The following is a 17,904-nucleotide window of genomic DNA, read 5'->3' as shown; positions in this document are numbered from 1 at the left end:
ACTACACAGAGGACACTGCCCGGCATGAGGTGCAGTTAGCAGGGCCAGAACCGGGAGGGAGAACTTACCTGCGAAACCAGCACGTTTATCCGGTAAGTGTTTGGTCTTTTCGGCTCAGGTTCCTGCTGTTTGGAAACAGCGGTTGCACAGCTCTTTACAGGTACCCAGGAAACCACGTGTTAAGTGTTTACAAAAGGTATTCTGCTGCTTCTTTGGTTATCGGACAACACCTTAATTAACAATTAGACGCGCAAGCTATTGGACAACCGAATCAAAAGCATGAATCTCGAATGGCTTGGCTGTGAACTTCTTTACGTAGTAAGCTTATGAAAAAGCCTTCGTGTGCAGATCTGATTGGGAATATAAATTAAAATATCCATCTAGGTAACAGTCTTCATTTTATAAAGTGTCACCCACGAGATCACCCCCAAAGCGCATTACATAGAACTGGAGATAAAAAAAGGAGAATAAAGAACTTTAGAGGATTAAGCCTGTAAACAAAATGGAGTTTGAGCAGGATTCCGCGGTACTGTTTTGAAATGTGTGAAGAAGCCTAGATTCATAGTCTCATCACTCCTCAAACCCTCGGAGGACTTCAGCAAGATTTTAGAGTCCGCTCTGCTGAGATTCAAGATCAGAAGCAAACGTGAGCATCAGACTGGGACCGGGTAAAGATTCTCGCTGCTGAGTCCTGAACACCCCGCAGATTTTTTTAGAGGCAGAGACAGAGGTGTGAGTGAGTCTTCCCTGCTGGACGGTTGCTGGACAATTATGCCTTGAGGTCCAGAGCCCTTGTACTGTCTGGCATTGGAGTGCTCGATTGATGTTTTTGTCCCAGTGTATAATAGTAAACGATACAGCTGAAAGTACGTCCAGATGACTGGTCTGGTCCGGATTGATGGCTCTGGTTTGAGTGAGTTCAGTTGTGGCCCCACTCACAAACCCCAATACTCAGCTTGCGGTGCTCCTTCTGGTTGAGAGGCAGCAAGCACACACTCTTGTCTCCTTGCGGTTTTCATTACTATTAGTGTTGACAAGGAAAGGCCACTCTTTGATGTTTGTTTCTGCAACAGGCTGCTCATCGGGGTATTCTAACGGGCTATTTGCTTGGTGACCTCAGGACAGCTGAACAGAACTGCATCTTTTATATTATTGTTTATGCTAGAATTTCACTTAGCACACTATCAGCGTGGTCAAAGTTTAAATCCTCTTTATTTAGTGCATTGATCCAGGGAGGTGGCGCAGAGGTGCAGGGGTTAACATTACTTCCTCGCAGGGCTGGGGCCCCGAGTTCAGTTCCGGACCTGGGGTGCTGTAAGTGGAGTCTGCATGTTCTCCTCGTCTTCACGTGGGTTCCTCCAGATACTCCCAAGTTTCCTCCTGCAGTCCAAAGACATGTTTAAATTGTAGCTGGACATGCCGTGAGAACATGGTCTGTGAACGTTACCTGCCATGTCCCGCGCTCATCCTTAGAGTATTAAGAATGTCTTTAATAGTTTGATTCCGTTCAAATGTGTCTTCAGAGCTATGGCATACCGTAGAACAATACAGAGGAAGGAGTTTCAGTAAAAACTTTCATTTATTAAATTTTGTTTTTACAAAGCTATCCAGTGCAACATTAAAAAAAATATTTAATTTCAGGTGTACTTGTGTATGTTCTTGGAATGAGGCTAGTTGTGTTTTGTTTTATTAAAAATCCTAGTAATTGAAGTAAAAACATACTTGCCAGATCACTGTCATTTTCTTTAAATTAAAAGGTTAATTATGCAACGTACTGTATATAGGCTTTTTATTTTTTGTTTCACTCTCTGTTGTTTGTTGCCTTTTTGATTTCTGAAGCCTGTGGTGACATGTACTGTATGAGTGCATTTCTAAGCTTGCTAAAGCATGATGTACCTGTAGCCTAAGAGTTTCAATAGGAGCCACTGTTTATGCAAGTGAGTATTGTTTCACAATTTTACTTTTTAGGCCCTTTTTGTGATTTTAACTGTTATCCAAAGTCATCGTCCGAACATCTGTCACGTTTTTATTCTGTAACAAAGGAAATGGGAAAGAAGAGAAAGCAACAGTGCATGCACTCTGCAGTCTGTACTGGGATTACGGGTTTAGTGAGGTTGTGGTGTTCTGGGGTGTTGCAGAAGTTGTTCCTGCAGTTATAATTTAAATAACTACACCCTCGCTTTCTTCTGTAGACCTCAATGTGTATTTAAAGGCTGCTTTACACATGGAGGCACAACAAAAGACATTTAAAAATAATTGTATAAATATTATACATAATATATGAGCTTATATTTGGCTTAATTAAGGGGGTCATATTATACATCATCCTCTATTCTACCAGTCTCCCAGTCTGCATTGTACAGTACATGCAATGCTTTAGTATATCTAAATAACGTGGGAGCAACCAATTATTAATTTTAGTTTGTACATTTTAGTACCTCAGTGTGATTTTACAACATTAATATATCCCCCCCCCCCCCCCCCCCCCGAAAAAAACTTATATTTTTACCCAAAAGAATTTTGTAGAGAAAATTTGGAATCGAAATACTGGGAGGAGGAACTGCCCCGCTGGCCTTTCAGATCAGGGTGCGTGGAGAACTGTGAACAGCGCGGTCAGGCTGCCTCAGCTCAGGGGTCTGTCTTCTGCCTTTCTAGTTGGTGCGTAAATAATGGGCTCCTGGCAGACTGTCGACGCGTGACGTGGAGACAGACCGCCTGTAAAAGAATGCGATGGACCCTCAGTCGCAGCCGATGGTATGTCGTATTTAACATGGTCCGCATCTTCCGTTCAGCAGTACATCCCTCCCATATTACCCTTGCAAGGTAACATAGCCAGGCACTGTTCCAGACAGTGATGCTGACCCCGAAGAGCCACCACAGTTACGCACACAGGAAGGTTAGCGTTGTGTAGCTGTAAACATGTTTTCACAACACGGTGGATTGCAAAAATGATTTTTTGCAATGCACCGCTAAAGATTTTCCGACAGGTGTTACACACTTTCCTGTTTCACCGTTCTTTGTGAATGACCCGTGCACCCGCGCTTGGGGTGGAAAAGAAAACGTCCGCACTTTTCAAGATTTTAGGGCACTGTGACTTGTTTTGTATTCTATGATCTGTGCTCTTGCTCGATCATTGTTTATTTCTACAGCTTTGCTAGTCAAACAGAAATACAGATTGAGTGTGGACATAAGCATGTAAAAGGCTACGAATCACAAGAGGGCATTTGGTCTCGTCCAGCTGCTTCTTGGAAGACATAAAAGCAGCATGTTCCATGCTCCCACAACCCCTTTGTGTAAAAGCGCCACCTGTCCCCATCCTCCTGTCTGCAGTAGTAGGGGAAACTACTACACCCCTGTAGTTTCCACTCAAGCCCTCTGGTTGGTGTTGCACTCTTGGTTCTAAAGAAGTCCAGTAGGTTGACTTTGTAAAGGCCCTTGAGGACTGAAGATTTGAAAAGCCTGGGTCTACTCGTAGTCTCAGCTCTTTTGGCCTGTCGGATTAGCACGTTCCTCTAAGCACAGAAATGGATCCGGTCACTCTTCTCTGGACCGATACCACAGTAACTATCTTTTTGTACCATAGCCAAAACCATACACAATATTCTCGAGGCCTAGCGTGTTGATCAGTTTGCAAGGAATCTGGAAACATAGCAGCGCAGTTGCTCGGCAGGGAGCTTTGCAGCAGCATGGGATATGAAATTCAGTACTGAGTAGGACCCCCTGCCCCATTTTCATTTCTCAGCTTTCAGAAGGTAATTCTGTAGATGAGTGCTGGAAAAGTCTTGGCTGTGTGTAAAACAAAGCAGAGAGCAGGAGGTTAAAGGAGGACATGACTGAAAAGATCTGCAGCACGTAAGATGTCAGATAACAAGGAAATAAATGCGATGATGAGCTGGATATATATCTTGCATAGATCTTGTTAATTGATCATGCATTCCTTCCATAAAAGATTTGTGGTTTACCATGTTTTCTCTCTATTTGAAAGTAAATATGAAGCCGGTTTGAGGCTGACTCCATCAGCGAGGGACCTGTCTACGCTACTCAGTTTCCAAAATATAAGTGCTTTCAGATATGAGAACTGAAACCTTTTAGCTGTGAAAATGTAGAAATTATTTCTGGGATTTTCTTTTGATAAATAGGGCTCAATTGTCACTGCAATGCAATTAAAATGACTTATAAATAGTCATTACTAAAACTGGAGAAAAGTAGTCTGCAGAATGGGTAGCTTCCCGTGTTTGCAAGTGTTGCAAGTGTACTGAGCCACATGAGTTCAGAGTGATGCACTTAGAATAAATATCTTGCACTCCCTTATTTACATATGTGCAACAGGGACTTTAGTCATTCAAATAGGCTTGGTTCAACAGTTTACATGTAACTAGTAGAGTCACATAACTGCGGCCAAAGTGACACACTGCTTCTCATAAGAGTGGCCCAAGTAGGGGTTCTGTTTTGCAACTCTTTTGAACAGCCTCCTGTGCCACTTAGACTTGAGTCTCTGTGGACATCTGCTGTGGCTTGTAGCTCACTGAGGACGATGTAAAAAGCTGACAAGCCTATTTTGTTTGAGCCCTAACTGATGTAACTGGTTTAAAGTGCTCTAGATAAAAAAAAAACTTGCAGTTATTGTTAGATTATGAATTTAGCTTAGGACATACTGTTTTTTACTAGAAACTATTAATTTATTTGGCTAATAGTTTAACCCAAAACAACTTACTTTTGTAACCAACTGGGCTTTTTATGTCAGTAATCCAAGGAAGGTCTATTGTTCAGAGGTGCAACAGCAGTTCCCTATCTGGGATTTTAACCCACAGTCTCTCAGTTGAGTCCAGAGCCCTAATTACTGCTTAGCACTAGTGCCTCAGTTGATAGTTCAGTATTAACATCACAATATTTATAAAATATAGCATTTTTGCTCTGAAATTTCACCCCCCCCCCCCCCCAAAACAAATTTCAGCAACACACTGGGCCAGAGCCAGAGCCAGCCTCTTTTGTAACATAATTGTCAATCTTCATTCCTTTCTTGAGCAGCTTGACAGTGGCAGTGCTGTGTGTCCCCACCTGCCCCCGGACTGTGTGAAAGGACCCTCTGATGCTGTCCTTAGAAAGGTCTTTTCTCCATGCCAGAGGCCATTCACCTCCATGCTAGCAGGTACCTGAGCACAGTTAGCGCCACGCGCCTTTTTCCACACTCTTCTTACTCACAAAGCGTTCAGAGAATTCTTATCTTCTCCATCTGGTTTTTATCTGGTTTGAGTTCTCTAGGCTGTTTATTGGCTCTCCAGTCTGCTGAGGCTACGAGGGAAATTAACGAAACCTCCAAAAAAACGGGGTTTTACACCTACGGCAAACCAGAAAAGCATTCAAAAAGAAGCTTGACATTTATGAGGTTTTGTGGCTCTTTCGGTAGTGAGGTTTCTCTTCTGTGTGCCAATTGAAGCACCGTCAGTTGCTTGTCCCAAGTCAGTTGTGGTACCAAGAACTCATGTTTAGGCGGTAACCTTAACCTTCCCAGTGTGCCTTTACGTGGGGAGTGGTTCAAAGGTCAGAGCTACTTTCCAGATAAAGCATGGGGCACAGTGACTAAAGGCTGTTTTTGAATCATCAGTTGTGCTTTCTTTCCTTCTTGCTTTCAAGTCTTAGTAACGCTGGCGACTCGTTACAGGAGAATTCACCAAGCCGGCTGTAATCGGATATTACGGGAGCTCCCGGAGACTCTCGGCCACCCCGGAAACCGTGAAGGAGATCCTCCTGTCGGTCCTCGAGAGCTCGGGAGGGGCGACGCACCAGCCCCGGCCGCAGAGCCCCCCGCCAGCCGCGGCGGCCGTGCAGGACAGGACCGCCGGCGCCAGGGCCCTGACTGGCAGCGGCAGCGAAGACCCCCCAGCGGGGGCCTCGAGCGACAGTGACGACGGCTACGGCGGAGACGAGAGCCCGCTGCGACACGAGGACGGCGGCACGGCAGAGCAGGGTCCCTCGCGTCTGGGCCCCGACGCCGGCCCCAAATACCTCCCGAGAAGCAGCCCCGTCATCTCCCGCAGGAGCAGGTGGCCATCAGGCGTGCCGACGCCCGGATCGTCCCCTGCAGACCAGTCGCCCTCTCCCAGCCCCGCGGGTCCTGTGCTAGACGAGAGCAGAGCGGGTGCCGGCCCCCCGCCTCGGCAGGTCCTCCTCGCCCCTGCGCCGCACCCCGAGAAGCCCAGGAGCACCTCCCTGTCGGCCAACTTCAACTGGCTCTTCCCCACGGGGCTCAGCCTCCTGCCCTTCCGAGCTTCGGGGCTCGTGGACGGGGGCCTCAAGCCTCGGTCCAGCTCCGACACCCACATTTACCCCGGTAACTCGCCTGCAAGTCCAGTGCCCGCTTCCAGCTCGACCGCCTCACAGTTCGCGTAGCAGTGCGTCACACAGAGGCCGTCGGAATCCCTTTGTTCCCTGTCCGGCTCCATGTCGGTTTAGAGCCCCTGACGTCAGTAGTTTCCACGGAAGCACTTTAAGCTGCTTCGTTCTCTTCCGGTGCCCCACAAAAGCAACCGAGTTTATTTCCCGTTGTTTTTTAAGAGATTCTGTTCCAGATAGTCCCAGAAAAGGGAACGGTGAGTTTTTCCCCATTGGCTCATGTGTGCTGTAACAGTCACCGCTGAACCTTATTACATACAGTACTGCATCTATAAACATATATATATTTGGACACCACATCAGGTTTCCCTGTTGCACTGGCACCTCAGCTCCGCGAAAGATGAACTGTTTGTTTTGTGTCGTGTTGTGTGTTTCCTGCCGATGGCGCGGTCTTAGTTTGTCTCGTGGTCACTGTCTCTCAGACGTGCCGTGGACCTGCAGTCTCTAAGCGAATGGCGCTCTGCACATTCCGCACGCGCTCGAGAGTTCACTCGCTCGTAAGGCACAGCAGTGCTGGGGGTTCAGCTGACCCCAGTCACTACTGGCGTTCTGGATCTGCAGACTGAAAAGTTACTGAAAACTACCGCATAGGAGAAATAATACTTTGGAAAAGCAGGAAAGGGTATCATAACACACTCGAGATTGAATACGTAACCACTGGTTACTGCACTGGTTGTCCTTGTGCCCTTTGAGTTCTCTTTTACTAGACAGATAACAGGCATAAAACCCCGCAGAGATTTCGTCACATCCCCTCTGGTTTCATGCTGTTGTTCAGATTTCGGTCTGCAAACTTTCTCGCGGAGCTCGCTCGAAACCTGTAGTGGTTTTCAGCTAGACTGAAACAGGAATGATACTTGCTACCATGAGAGTCTTTGTCCTGTTTGGTGTTTGTGTTTCCTGACCTGTTTGTAATCTGATCAAAGCAGTGTTTTTTGCAGAATAGCTTCGTTTAAAAAAAAAAAAAAAAAGGACATAGCCAGTATTTACACTGGTCGGTGTGTAGAAAGGGAGATGCAGCTGCTGCAGTTGAAGGTGTTCGTCTCCCTCTCTTTCAGTGCTGTGCAAGGATACAGCTATCGTGAGCAGAGAGCCTTCCCACCTTGCACTCTCCCCCGATGACATTTTAAGAACAAGCTGCGACCTTGACAAGGTGAGACGTTTATTTCATACATTCACGTGCAAAATGATCAGGAATGTTTAAAACGTTACAGTTAATGAAATCATTATTAACCCAGTGACAGACAGCATATCCAACCTGTAACGAAGGAATTAAAACCCAGTAACTAGCATTAAAGACTGTTACAGCGCATACAGGTAAATGTGCTGTCCTAGAATAGCGTGGGAAAGCTTTGTACAACCATGAGCTTTAGAAAGAGTGTCATTAAGGAGCTTCTACGATTATCACGTCAGTGTTTACTAAAGAAGCAGAGCGTAAAAACTTTGACATGTCTAGCTTGTTTGTTTTTTAGCAGCAAAGTGATACTATGATCAATGATTCCTCTGCGTCTTAAAATAAGCCATGTTGTCCACTTCTACAGTACTGACTAGCCTGGAAACTTGATCCCTCCCCAACCCTTCACTCCTGCTCTCACTTTTAGTTTCCCTTTGCGTCATCTGGTTCATTTTTCACCTTGGATTCTGAAGACGTTCGTAGGGTTGGCTTTGTCAAAGCCTTTGAGCATGTTGAAGCAGGTTTCCTCGTAGTCTTAGGGTCCGGTCCTTTTAGCCAGTCAGAGTAAAACGCTCTTTTCAGCCCGGGAATGTACCCGAGCAATCTTCTCTAAACTAATTCCAGAGCAGCAGTGTATTTTTAATATTAGCTGATGAGCTGTTTTCTGTGCTGCGCTGCAGGAGAATGCCCATTTCATCATCGTGGACATGGTGCTTGAAGCGCTGGAGAGCACGAAGTGCGCACTGTGGAGTCAGGGGGCTGGCCAGGCTGGGAGGGGGCAGTCGGGCTGTCCCGTAGGCCTGCCGGAGGAGGAGACCGGCAGTGGCCCCCTCTCGAAGAGGCACTCCGAGTCAGTGGCCTCGTCCGACAGTGGCTATGAAGGTAGTTACTGCGGGGAACAGCGGCCAGTCATACTAAAGGCTTATACAAGCAATACCCAACTTTATCTGTGGAGAAGACTGGGGAAGCAAAAGCTGTCTCTGGAAAATAGAGCTGTAGACCTCCTGATCCACACAGCAGAGATGCTCTATGTGCTGTTCTGTTTGTGCATCTCTTCACTTAAAGCTGTGCTTCCTGACATCTTTTTCTGAGCCTAGTCGTCTCCGATCACAGAGAAAGTATGCTTACGCTTTGCATTTAATTCAGTTGACTGATGTGTTGAATTGTGTTATCAATCTTCAGGATTTTCTGCACACCAGTCTCTTCATATTCAGAAGGAGCCTGGCAATGAGATCGCATTTACAAGTAAGTTTCTCTAGACATTGGTCAGGACTAATCAGTCTGCAAGGCAAGGGTTTGAGAAGAGATGTTCATTTTAGGAAGACAGTCCAAGGCCATTCCCATGACAGCCAAACAGCAGCTGCAGTTTCTGCTGTAGCCTCTAGCTTGGACTGTGAATCAAGATATGACTCAGTCCAAGCATGGAAGAACAGAAACCTGTTTTACAAGTACAGCCTCCATGTGAAACTAAAGAAGATGAGTCAATGTCTGCCTTCAAAGTTGTGTTTTTTTGTGAACTATCAGACAGGTCACACAATTCTCGTATTTGCTTCTGGAACTGTGTCTCACTGTGGGAGAAAAACATCTCTGCAAACATCTCTCACTCTTGTGTTTTTCTTGCTTTAAAGGGTTAACTTCCACATACATTATCTTAGGATGGATCTCCAGGATATTTGATTTCCCAGTAATAATACCTGATTTGGCACTTTAGGTTAATACAGAAATTAGAGAACAGAGTGGAGGGTCTTCTCAGCAGAAGTTAACATGCAGCTCAGTTATATATACTGACCCTTCTCTCTTTCTGTTTTAGGTCGTACGTTAGAGAAACAAAATCCTGACGCAGACACTGGCACAACTTCTTCACTTCAGAGGTATAGTTATTACATTAATGTTGAAACTGTTTCAATTTGGAATCTCACACCACCAACCAAGCTTTAAATGACCAAGATACAGAGGTGTTCATTACTGTAGATTGACTTTTCATACCATATTTCCACTTCCAAAAATTGAATTATTGTATTCTTCCATATTAGATAAACTGGAGTTCTTTCCCAGAAGTAATCTCACCTTGTACCCTGTCTTACACTTATATAGTGCTTTTCTGGACACTCCACTCAAAGCGCTTTACAAGTAATGGGGATCCCCTCCACCACCAGTGTGCAGCCCCACCTGGATGATGCGCCAGTCCGCTCCCCACACACCAGCTCTCAGTGGGGAGGAGAGCAGAGTGATGAAGCCAGTTCAGACATGGGGGTTATTAGGAGGCCATGATTGGTAAAGGGGGAAATGTGGCCAAGATACCGGGGTAACACCCCTACTCTTTTTTTTTAATGACCACAGAAGTTAGGACCTCGGTTTTACTTCTCATCCGAAGGACGGCGCCTTTTTACAAGTATAGTGTCCCTGTCTCTATACAGGGGCATTAGAATCCACATAAACACAGGGGGAGCGCCTCATATTGACTGCACTAACACTTCTTCCAGCAGCACCCTTAGCTTTCCCAGGAGTCTCCCATCCAGGTACCGGCCAGGCTCACACCTGCTGAGCTTCAGTGGGCTGACAGTTTTGAGGTGCATTGCGATATGGCTGCTGCCTTCATATAGGCTGGGATATTGCTGTAACACTCCAGTACTGAAGCAGCTTTCTGATTGTTGTGGGGTTTTCTTCAAGAGAGGAGCAGGAGACAGCCCTGTGCAGATTCAGCCTTTATAGAGCTCAATAAACACAGTAGCACAGTCCCACCACTGGGTCTGCCCCACAGAACAGACAAACTGCCCAAGTTTTCTAACCCTTTTCGTACAGAACACCCTCATGCAATCTGTGACAGGTTAGTACCTTTCAGGCTCGGGCTTTGCATCCATTTCTATGAAATTCAGTCTCTAACCTTGTTAAGAGTAAGACAGTTACAGCTGTTTTTACAAAGTCAGCTCAAGTCAGAGCGGCATGGCTAATTTAAAATACAGTATGTCAATAATTATTCCACACATTCCACAACACAATTTAAAAATAACTCTGCATATCCATACACATAGTGTACATACATACACATAATGGCAATACACACACACTAGGGGCTTTAATGCCTTCATTAGTGTACTAAATTGCTACTTATTCTAGCCTCTACAACAGTCTTTGCAGTGTTTTGTAACGTCTGAGATAAAAATTAAATATTCAAAGTTAGTGTCTAAATTTTCAGACTGTTGGAAAGAAATATGTACTGTACCTTCTATTAAAATAGATGAGTCATCTATTTAGGACAGAGGCAACAAATAGAAATATGGTGGGTCCTGCTTTTTTTGTGGAGCTGCTCTAAGGATCATCAGAATAGTCACAAACGAAGGAGTCTGTCCACTTCGCCCACCCATTCTGATTGATGGTTAGTGGTTAATTGGTCTGGGGATGTCATCCATACTTTTATTGAAAGAAAACATGGTATCGACTTCAGCACTGGGTAGCTTGTTCCACACTCCCACCACTCTTTGGGTAGAGAAAGTGCCTCCCGTTCTGTATTGTAAATGCACCTCAATGTAGATTCCACTTGGGTCTTCACGTTGCTTTGTGTTAAAAATCGACATGTAAAGATCGTTTATGAAAACTAAGTTGCTAAGCGTCAGAACCCTCTTTGTCTAAGACCTAACTTCAGATTTGTACAGTAAGACATTTTATCCCTGATCTTATCACTCTGTGTGTTTGGTCGCAGTTCCTCCTGTGTCCCAGTGAGCCCCTGCTCTGCGGAAAACCTAGCTACGCAGCTGGTGAGAATATTCCGGAAGCAGTGGTTACATTCAGAGAGTCAACGGCATGGCTTGGGCAATTCGTCCTCTGTGCTGCAGGAAGTGAGTATTTGCTGTGGTTTGATCGCCCACATTTAACTGACTGTGTAGTCTAACGCTGACACACAGGCTGTGTCAACAGGTCATTTTGATCTTGCTGTATGGCAGCTGCACTGGGAAGATAAAAAAAAGAAGAAAATGAGGACAGTCCAGATTGTGTCGGTTTTAATAATTCTGTACGGATTTAGGATTTAGGCCTGAGTTAACCAAAACCTCACACAAACATTGTACATCTAGTACCCAATGGCAGCATGTTATGTGCCAGAAGCATCTTTTGTCCATCAAGTAGAAATCTTCCATCAAGTTCTATGTTAAATATGCAATTTGCAGGTGATTCGATATTTTTATTTTACGAGGGTCATTAAATGTTGCCCTTTCTTTTTTGTTTTTTTGAATGAGTAAAATGGATTTATGTCGGTAGAGAGAGTCAACAGAGATCTGTTCAGGAGTACTCTAGGTAGTAGAGGGTTATATTGAAGTTTGGGATTGTGGTTATGTTAATATTATGTAACTCTTGAATTTAGTTTTTGGTTAAAAATGGGTTTACAGTTGAGGGTTTTTTTTAAGGCCAGGTTCATGGCTGGGCTGAGGGCAGGGTTACAAACTGCTTGGGTTTAATTTTACACTTGGAGAATGAGGATAAGCCGAGCACTAGGGGGTGAATCAAGGTAAGTTTTAGGATAACTTCACCCTTTTCTGACTGGGCCCTTTGCCAGTCTTTTCCACAGTTTCCAGTTGATGTCATGGACGTGGAGCACAGTCTCACTCTGGCGGAAGAAATTAAACAGAAGTCCAGGATGCGTGGCACCTTGATCTGGGCCCCTCCCCGCTTTCAGATCATCTTCAACATCCACCCACCACAGAAGTGAGTTCCTGGGGTTATTTGTCAACAGGAAATACTATGACTTCTAACCATGTGGGGTCTGCCTGCTATACCACAGTCTCCAAGTGTACGCTGGTGTGCAAATGTCATAGAAGTAATATTAATCCATTCCTTCACTCAGCGGTTTTTCCTTTTTTAATCAGACACATAATGGTTACCTTGTACTAAAATTTTAGCCTTTTTATTTCAGGCTGTTTTTTTCTGATAGATCTGTTGTTTGTAGTACAGAAAACAGACTTTTAGCTTGATGGATGTGTGAAGGAACACTTGACCATGTGTCAATTAGATTGGACCGGACGCCTGAGATTAACTACTATTGTACAAAACGTCATGTCGACTCCTCATGTACACTTTATCAAGAGCTGTTGTGATCAACTTATAGAAAATTCTGATCAGTATGCATTACATACTGCTGAATGCCAAATGCTTAACTTGGTGTTTTCTTATGCAAGATAAGCTGTTTTAGTAATAGCATTGTTATAATCGTAGAACAAATAGTGGAAGCTTTAAGTAATTCTTTGGTGCTCAGGTGCTCATGACATACATATATCTTAACTCTTTACTGTGTTTAAGATATTTAAGACATTTGCACAGCACTGCATGTAGGCCTGTTTGACAATTTAAAAAATATTTTAATATTATAATTACTACTGAACACTGCATTAATACATTAAATAATTAATTTGTTACAAAGGAGGATCACTGAGTACATGGATTTCTTATATTAAGATAATTTCTATAGAATGTCTTACATATTTGTAGAATTAAAAAAAAACATTTGGGCAGGGGGAACTTCAAGCAAGAGAGACTGTGCGTCAGAATTGTTTGTTAAGACCGAATTTGCTCTTCAGTGCACATTCAGCTTTTTAAAAAATGTGTCTACCAGCTGCTGCTAGGATGGAAAATGAGGTCTTACTCCCAGTCATGTCTTTCCCACCAGGAGGAGCACTGTTGTAGCTTCACAGCACTACCTCTGTGCTGGCTGTGGCACCCAGGTGGAACCAAGTGAGTACCACCCCAGGCGGGACGGCAGAGCCCCAATGGTTACTGACTGATACAAGCAGTGCTGATTGTGAAAAAACGAAGGACATTTAAAAACAGCTTACAGTTTTAAGACTTCTTTTTTTGTTCTAACTTAAAGGTCGTTTTACATATTTTCCATCAGTGGTTTCGAAATGACCAGTTCTCAGACATCCTGTTGGTGTGCTGTAGGATTTATGTGGGGTTTTGCAAAAGAACAGATATCTTGAACAGAGATCAACAGATAAAAAGTGACCTCAAGTGATTCATAAGACTACTTTATAAAATGCAGCAGACCTTCTGTTTACAGGTGTTTTCAGGATTTGAATATCAATATGCCATACAAGAATACAAAACCATGCATTAAAAAACTTCCAGTTATGTAACAAAAGACTAGTTTTTGATTAAACAAGGGTATCTTAATAAGAAACTGTAATTCCTATCATTATATTAGTGGTTCACAAATGTTTTCATGGCAGCACACATCTGGTTGTTTGACAAGCGTTTTTATTGCTTTTTACACCAACAAAAATACAGGATGCATAATATATAATTCACCACAGATGGAGTGACGTGTTCAAAAGTTGAAGATTTGATGTCCGAAACAGAAGAGATTCTCACCAGGCTTCAATGTCATCACCTGACTTTTTAGAGAAAAATTATCCGGAAGGCTGGTGTCGCTAAACATATTGTGACAGTGTCTATATTTGCAGCGCTTAAGTTGTTCTAATCAAGCTGTTTGCAAATGACTTTCTCTCCAAACAGGGTACATTAAGAAGCTGCGATACTGTGAATACCTGGGGAAGTATTTCTGTGACTGCTGCCATAATGACTCGGAGTCCGTCATCCCTGGGCACATCCTAATGAAGTGGGACTTCGGCAAATACCTTGTGTGCAACTTTTCCAAGCATCTCCTGTACAGCATATGGCACAACCCGCTTTTCAATGTGTCTTGCATTAACAAAACGCTGTATGCCAAAGCAAAGGAGCTGGACAGGTTCAGGGTAAGTGTTTTTAATGAGTCAATTCATTCCTTTGAGTGATGGAAACATGGTGCACATAAGATTTTAAACAGCATCTGAAAGATGTTCCCCAGTTTGAATTCCAGTAACATAGGGGTTCCACAGTTTGGAGAGGAAGACCACACTGTGCGCTCAGAATATGTAGCAGCATTGTAGGCTCCTGCTCCACACTCCAGCTTATTGCTGCCTTCTGCTTTCCACAGGAACTTCAGGAACAACTATTAGCCATAAAGAAGCTGCTGGTGACTTGCAGATTATCAGAGTGGTAAGTTAATGCACACAGTTCACTCATGTTACTCTGATACCAGCCTACACAGGAAGTGGACACGCCATCGTAAATGCCAGCTTTTGAAAGTGTACTCGGTTAATAGTGTAATAAAGGCTCAGATGTTTAAGGGGCTAGGCCTATTACCCTCTAACCTGGATGGAAAGACTGGCCTGTTACATTTATCTGCCATTTGTGGTGTTGTTGTTGTTGTTGTTGTTAAGATTTAATTTGCATTCCTCACAGAAACTTAAAAAGGGCAAAGACGTGAGAAGCTCTGAGGCCGGAGGCTCGGCAGCGCGAGACTCACGCCGCCCCCCGTGTCAGTGTCTTGCAGGAGTTCGGCCAGCTGCCCGAGCACCTGACTCGGGAGCTGCACCTTTTCTCCCTGGATGACCTGGTGAGGGTGAAGCGCGGTCTGCTGCTAGCCCAGGCCAGAGCCCTGCTGCGCGTGGCCTCCGCGCACGTGGAGACCTGCGAGGTAAACGGGCTGGCTCGGCTCCCTGGAGAGCAATAACGGGAGAGGAGTTCTTCCTGCTGCGACAGAAACCTCCTTCCAGTTTTAGATGGTCTTTTAGAAAGTACCTTCAGTGAAAGCTTTTCTGTACAATAGCCACCGCAAGGCAGGTTTTGGAAACTTGAAAACCTTTTCAAAATTAGACAAATTAACACATTAAAATTAAACAAATTTTAAAAAGTTTAATAAGTTTTCAGGTATCAAAATTGACTAATAATATCAGGGCATTATTAAGGGAAAATGGAATTTTTCACCTGCATGTCAAATATTTTTGCATACAATCCTTAGCCACACATTCGGTCATTTCCTACTAGTAATGCTGAGGTCACAGACTTTTGCAGCTGTGTGTAAAATCTGCATGTGATTCTTTTTGAAAGGGTGATATGATGTTGTAATGCTGAGCTCACTTGTTTTTCAGTTGTGCTTAGCCAAGGGATTTATTTGTGAGTTTTGTAAGGGAAAGGACGTGCTTTTTCCCTTCCAGAAAGAGACCTGTAAACGCTGTGAAGGTAAGTGTTGAGAAATATACTGCAGACGAATGATGGCACTGACGAAACATCTAAGTACTGCAATGAGATTTATATTGTGTTCATTTTTACAAATTATTAGCAAGAGACGAGTTGCACTTTAGGTTTTTTTTAACTTTTTGTCTGTGTATGTTACAGGAAAAAGAATACAATTATTTACAGCCCATGTCTGAACAGGGCTGCACACAAACATGATATGTTTTGCTTTCTTTCTGTCCTTCAGCGTGTAATTAATTTCTGCTGGTTCCAAAGGTTGCAGGACGCTGATGCTCCTGCCCGCTCTAACCCACACAGATAGTTATTCAAACAAAATCCGCAACGAGCTGAGATTGCTGCTGTTGTGATTCTTGAGAAAATAGATAAGGTTCTTGGAAAAATAAGCCACGAACAGCCAAACAAACATGATAGGCTTCATAGGCTCCACTTAAGGGCTGTGTCTGGTAAGACAAAGAGATATTTATAATAATTTAGCCACCCATCCATTTTCCAACTGCTGTATGCAGCTAGCAACCATATCACTCTGCAGCTCACAACTGACAACCCACTGGAGCTCAGCAGGTGTGAGCCTGGACAGTACCTGGATAGGAGACCTCCTGGGAAAAACTAAGGTTGCTGCTGGAAGAGGTGTTAGTGGGGCCAGCAGGGGGCGCTCACCCTGCGGTCCATGTGGGTCCTAAGGCCCCAGTATAGTGACGGGGACACTATACTGTAAACAGGCGCCGTCCTTCGGATGAGCCGTAAAACCGAGGTCCTGACTCTCTGTGGTCATTAAAAATCCCAGGGCGTTTCTCGAAAAGAGTAGGGGTGTCAGCCCGGCATCCTGGCCAAATTTCCCATCGGGCCTTACCAATCATGGCCTCCTAATAATCCCCATCTCTGAACTGGCTTCATCACTCTGCTCTCCTCCCCACTGAGAGCTGGTGTGTGGGGAGCATTCTGGCGCACTATGGCTGCCGTCGCATCATCCAGGTGGGGCTGCACATTGGTGGTGGTGGAGGGGATCCCCATTACCTGTAAAGCGCTTTGAGTGGAGTGTCCAGAAAAGCGCTATATAAGTGTGAGCAATTATTATTAATTATTAGTATGCCAATATAGGATCGCCCTACGACTTCAGTTGTCCAAAAATGCAGAACCTCTTGTAGTACTTACAGGTTCAAGTTGGGAACTATGTGCAGGTTTAATAGGAATGGGGAGACAAAATTAATATTTTCTTCTGCGATTATTTCAAATGGAGATGTTGATAAAATTACTGTTTTGTCCTTTTTTCAGACTGCAAAGCCTGTTTTCACAAAGACTGTTTCAAAGAAGAAGAGTGTCCTAAATGCTTACGGATACAGGCACGGAAAAAGCTGAAAGATGCCTTCTCTCTAGATGTCCTATAAGGCGCACATCAAGCGGAGAAGATTTAAAGGGCATTTAAGAGGGAGCGTTTTTAACGTGATGGTTAGCGACCGAGAAGTGTTTTTGAATTCTCCATCGCCTTTTACAACCAGCTACATAAAAACCTGAAACTGACCGAGTGTACAGTAAATGTACCATTTTGAATAATCTACATGGAGAAATTCCTTATGCATTTAAAAATAACGTTTTTTGCATAATATTATGCTTATTTGAATGGCAGAGTCATTTTATATTTTATTTATTCTGAATACCGAGTATTCTGATAAACTGGGGAATGCGATGAGCATTTGAATCCTTCTGCAATAACGCTGCGGTGGTTTTTATGGTAATTATTGGTACAATCGTGTTATAAGAACAATTGAGTTCTGTTTTGTAATGTTTATTTTAATAATAAACTTATGAAAAAATAATATATAACGTGTATTGGAGGTCTGTGCAATATAATATGATGCAATGACAAGTGCAAACCGAAAGTTTAAAAGTTAAAAGTATAATTAATGACATGCCGCGATGGAACTGACCTGAGATACAATATCATGGCAACAAGATCTGGAACATACTGTAGAGTGACTCTCACCTAACGCGCTCTCAACTTGCTTTATAAATGCTTTATTCTCTGAAAAAAACGTCAAGCACGCTTACGAGAGCTAGTTAAAAAGCCTCTACAGTCGTCTTATTTACTGTTTTTATACTTATCTTGAATGACCGTAAGGCGAGTACTGTAGGAGTTGTTTATTGGGATGCACGGTAAAATTTGACTAGAGGTGTATTTGGCGTTACGCGCTATTCAAAATCCCTAACCCCCCCAGGTAAGTCGACTGTATGCGTTTCGGTTCACAGTTTATCCTTGTGACTAGTTCATGTTTTTCATT

The 17,904-nt window shown here is 43.8% G+C and overlaps 1 protein-coding gene across 2 annotated transcripts; it reads left to right on the top strand.

Moving 5' to 3' along the window:
* On the top strand, nucleotides 1–17,442 carry rubcnl (rubicon like autophagy enhancer). 2 transcript variants are annotated; one of them, XM_088914760.1, is made up of 16 exons: nucleotides 1–92; nucleotides 2,656–2,754; nucleotides 5,029–5,149; nucleotides 5,663–6,331; nucleotides 7,449–7,543; nucleotides 8,245–8,446; nucleotides 8,747–8,809; nucleotides 9,375–9,435; nucleotides 11,265–11,400; nucleotides 12,126–12,262; nucleotides 13,221–13,285; nucleotides 14,066–14,304; nucleotides 14,526–14,587; nucleotides 14,915–15,068; nucleotides 15,523–15,613; nucleotides 16,901–17,442. In XM_088914760.1, exons 2-16 carry the CDS (start codon nucleotides 2,731–2,733, stop codon nucleotides 17,011–17,013), a joined length of 2,232 nt encoding a protein of 743 aa, XP_088770886.1. In that variant the 5' UTR covers nucleotides 1–92; nucleotides 2,656–2,730; the 3' UTR covers nucleotides 17,014–17,442. The 2 variants fall into 2 exon arrangements, with proteins under 2 accessions (XP_088770886.1, XP_088770885.1); XM_088914759.1 differs by having other exon boundaries at nucleotides 12,114–12,262.
* Nucleotides 17,443–17,904: the final 462 nt, after the last annotated feature.

This window comes from Atractosteus spatula, chromosome 4, assembly GCF_055471065.1.
Source record: "Atractosteus spatula isolate fAtrSpa1 chromosome 4, fAtrSpa1.hap1, whole genome shotgun sequence".
Lineage (NCBI taxonomy): Eukaryota > Metazoa > Chordata > Actinopteri > Semionotiformes > Lepisosteidae > Atractosteus > Atractosteus spatula.
Note: the sequence above shows the minus strand (reverse complement) of the source record. Positions and strands in the feature narration are given on the sequence as shown.

What these genes read in the sequence shown, in the direction of transcription:
- rubcnl (XM_088914759.1), top strand. Translation starts at nt 2,731, where the DNA reads ATGGACCCTCAGTCGCAGCCGATG. An exon ending in ATTCACCTCCATGCTAGCAG is followed by an intron (nt 5,150 to 5,662) that starts GTACCTGAGCAC and finishes GACTCGTTACAG; the next exon opens with GAGAATTCACCAAGCCGGCT. An exon ending in AGGAGCTGGACAGGTTCAGG is followed by an intron (nt 14,305 to 14,525) that starts GTAAGTGTTTTT and finishes TGCTTTCCACAG; the next exon opens with GAACTTCAGGAACAACTATT.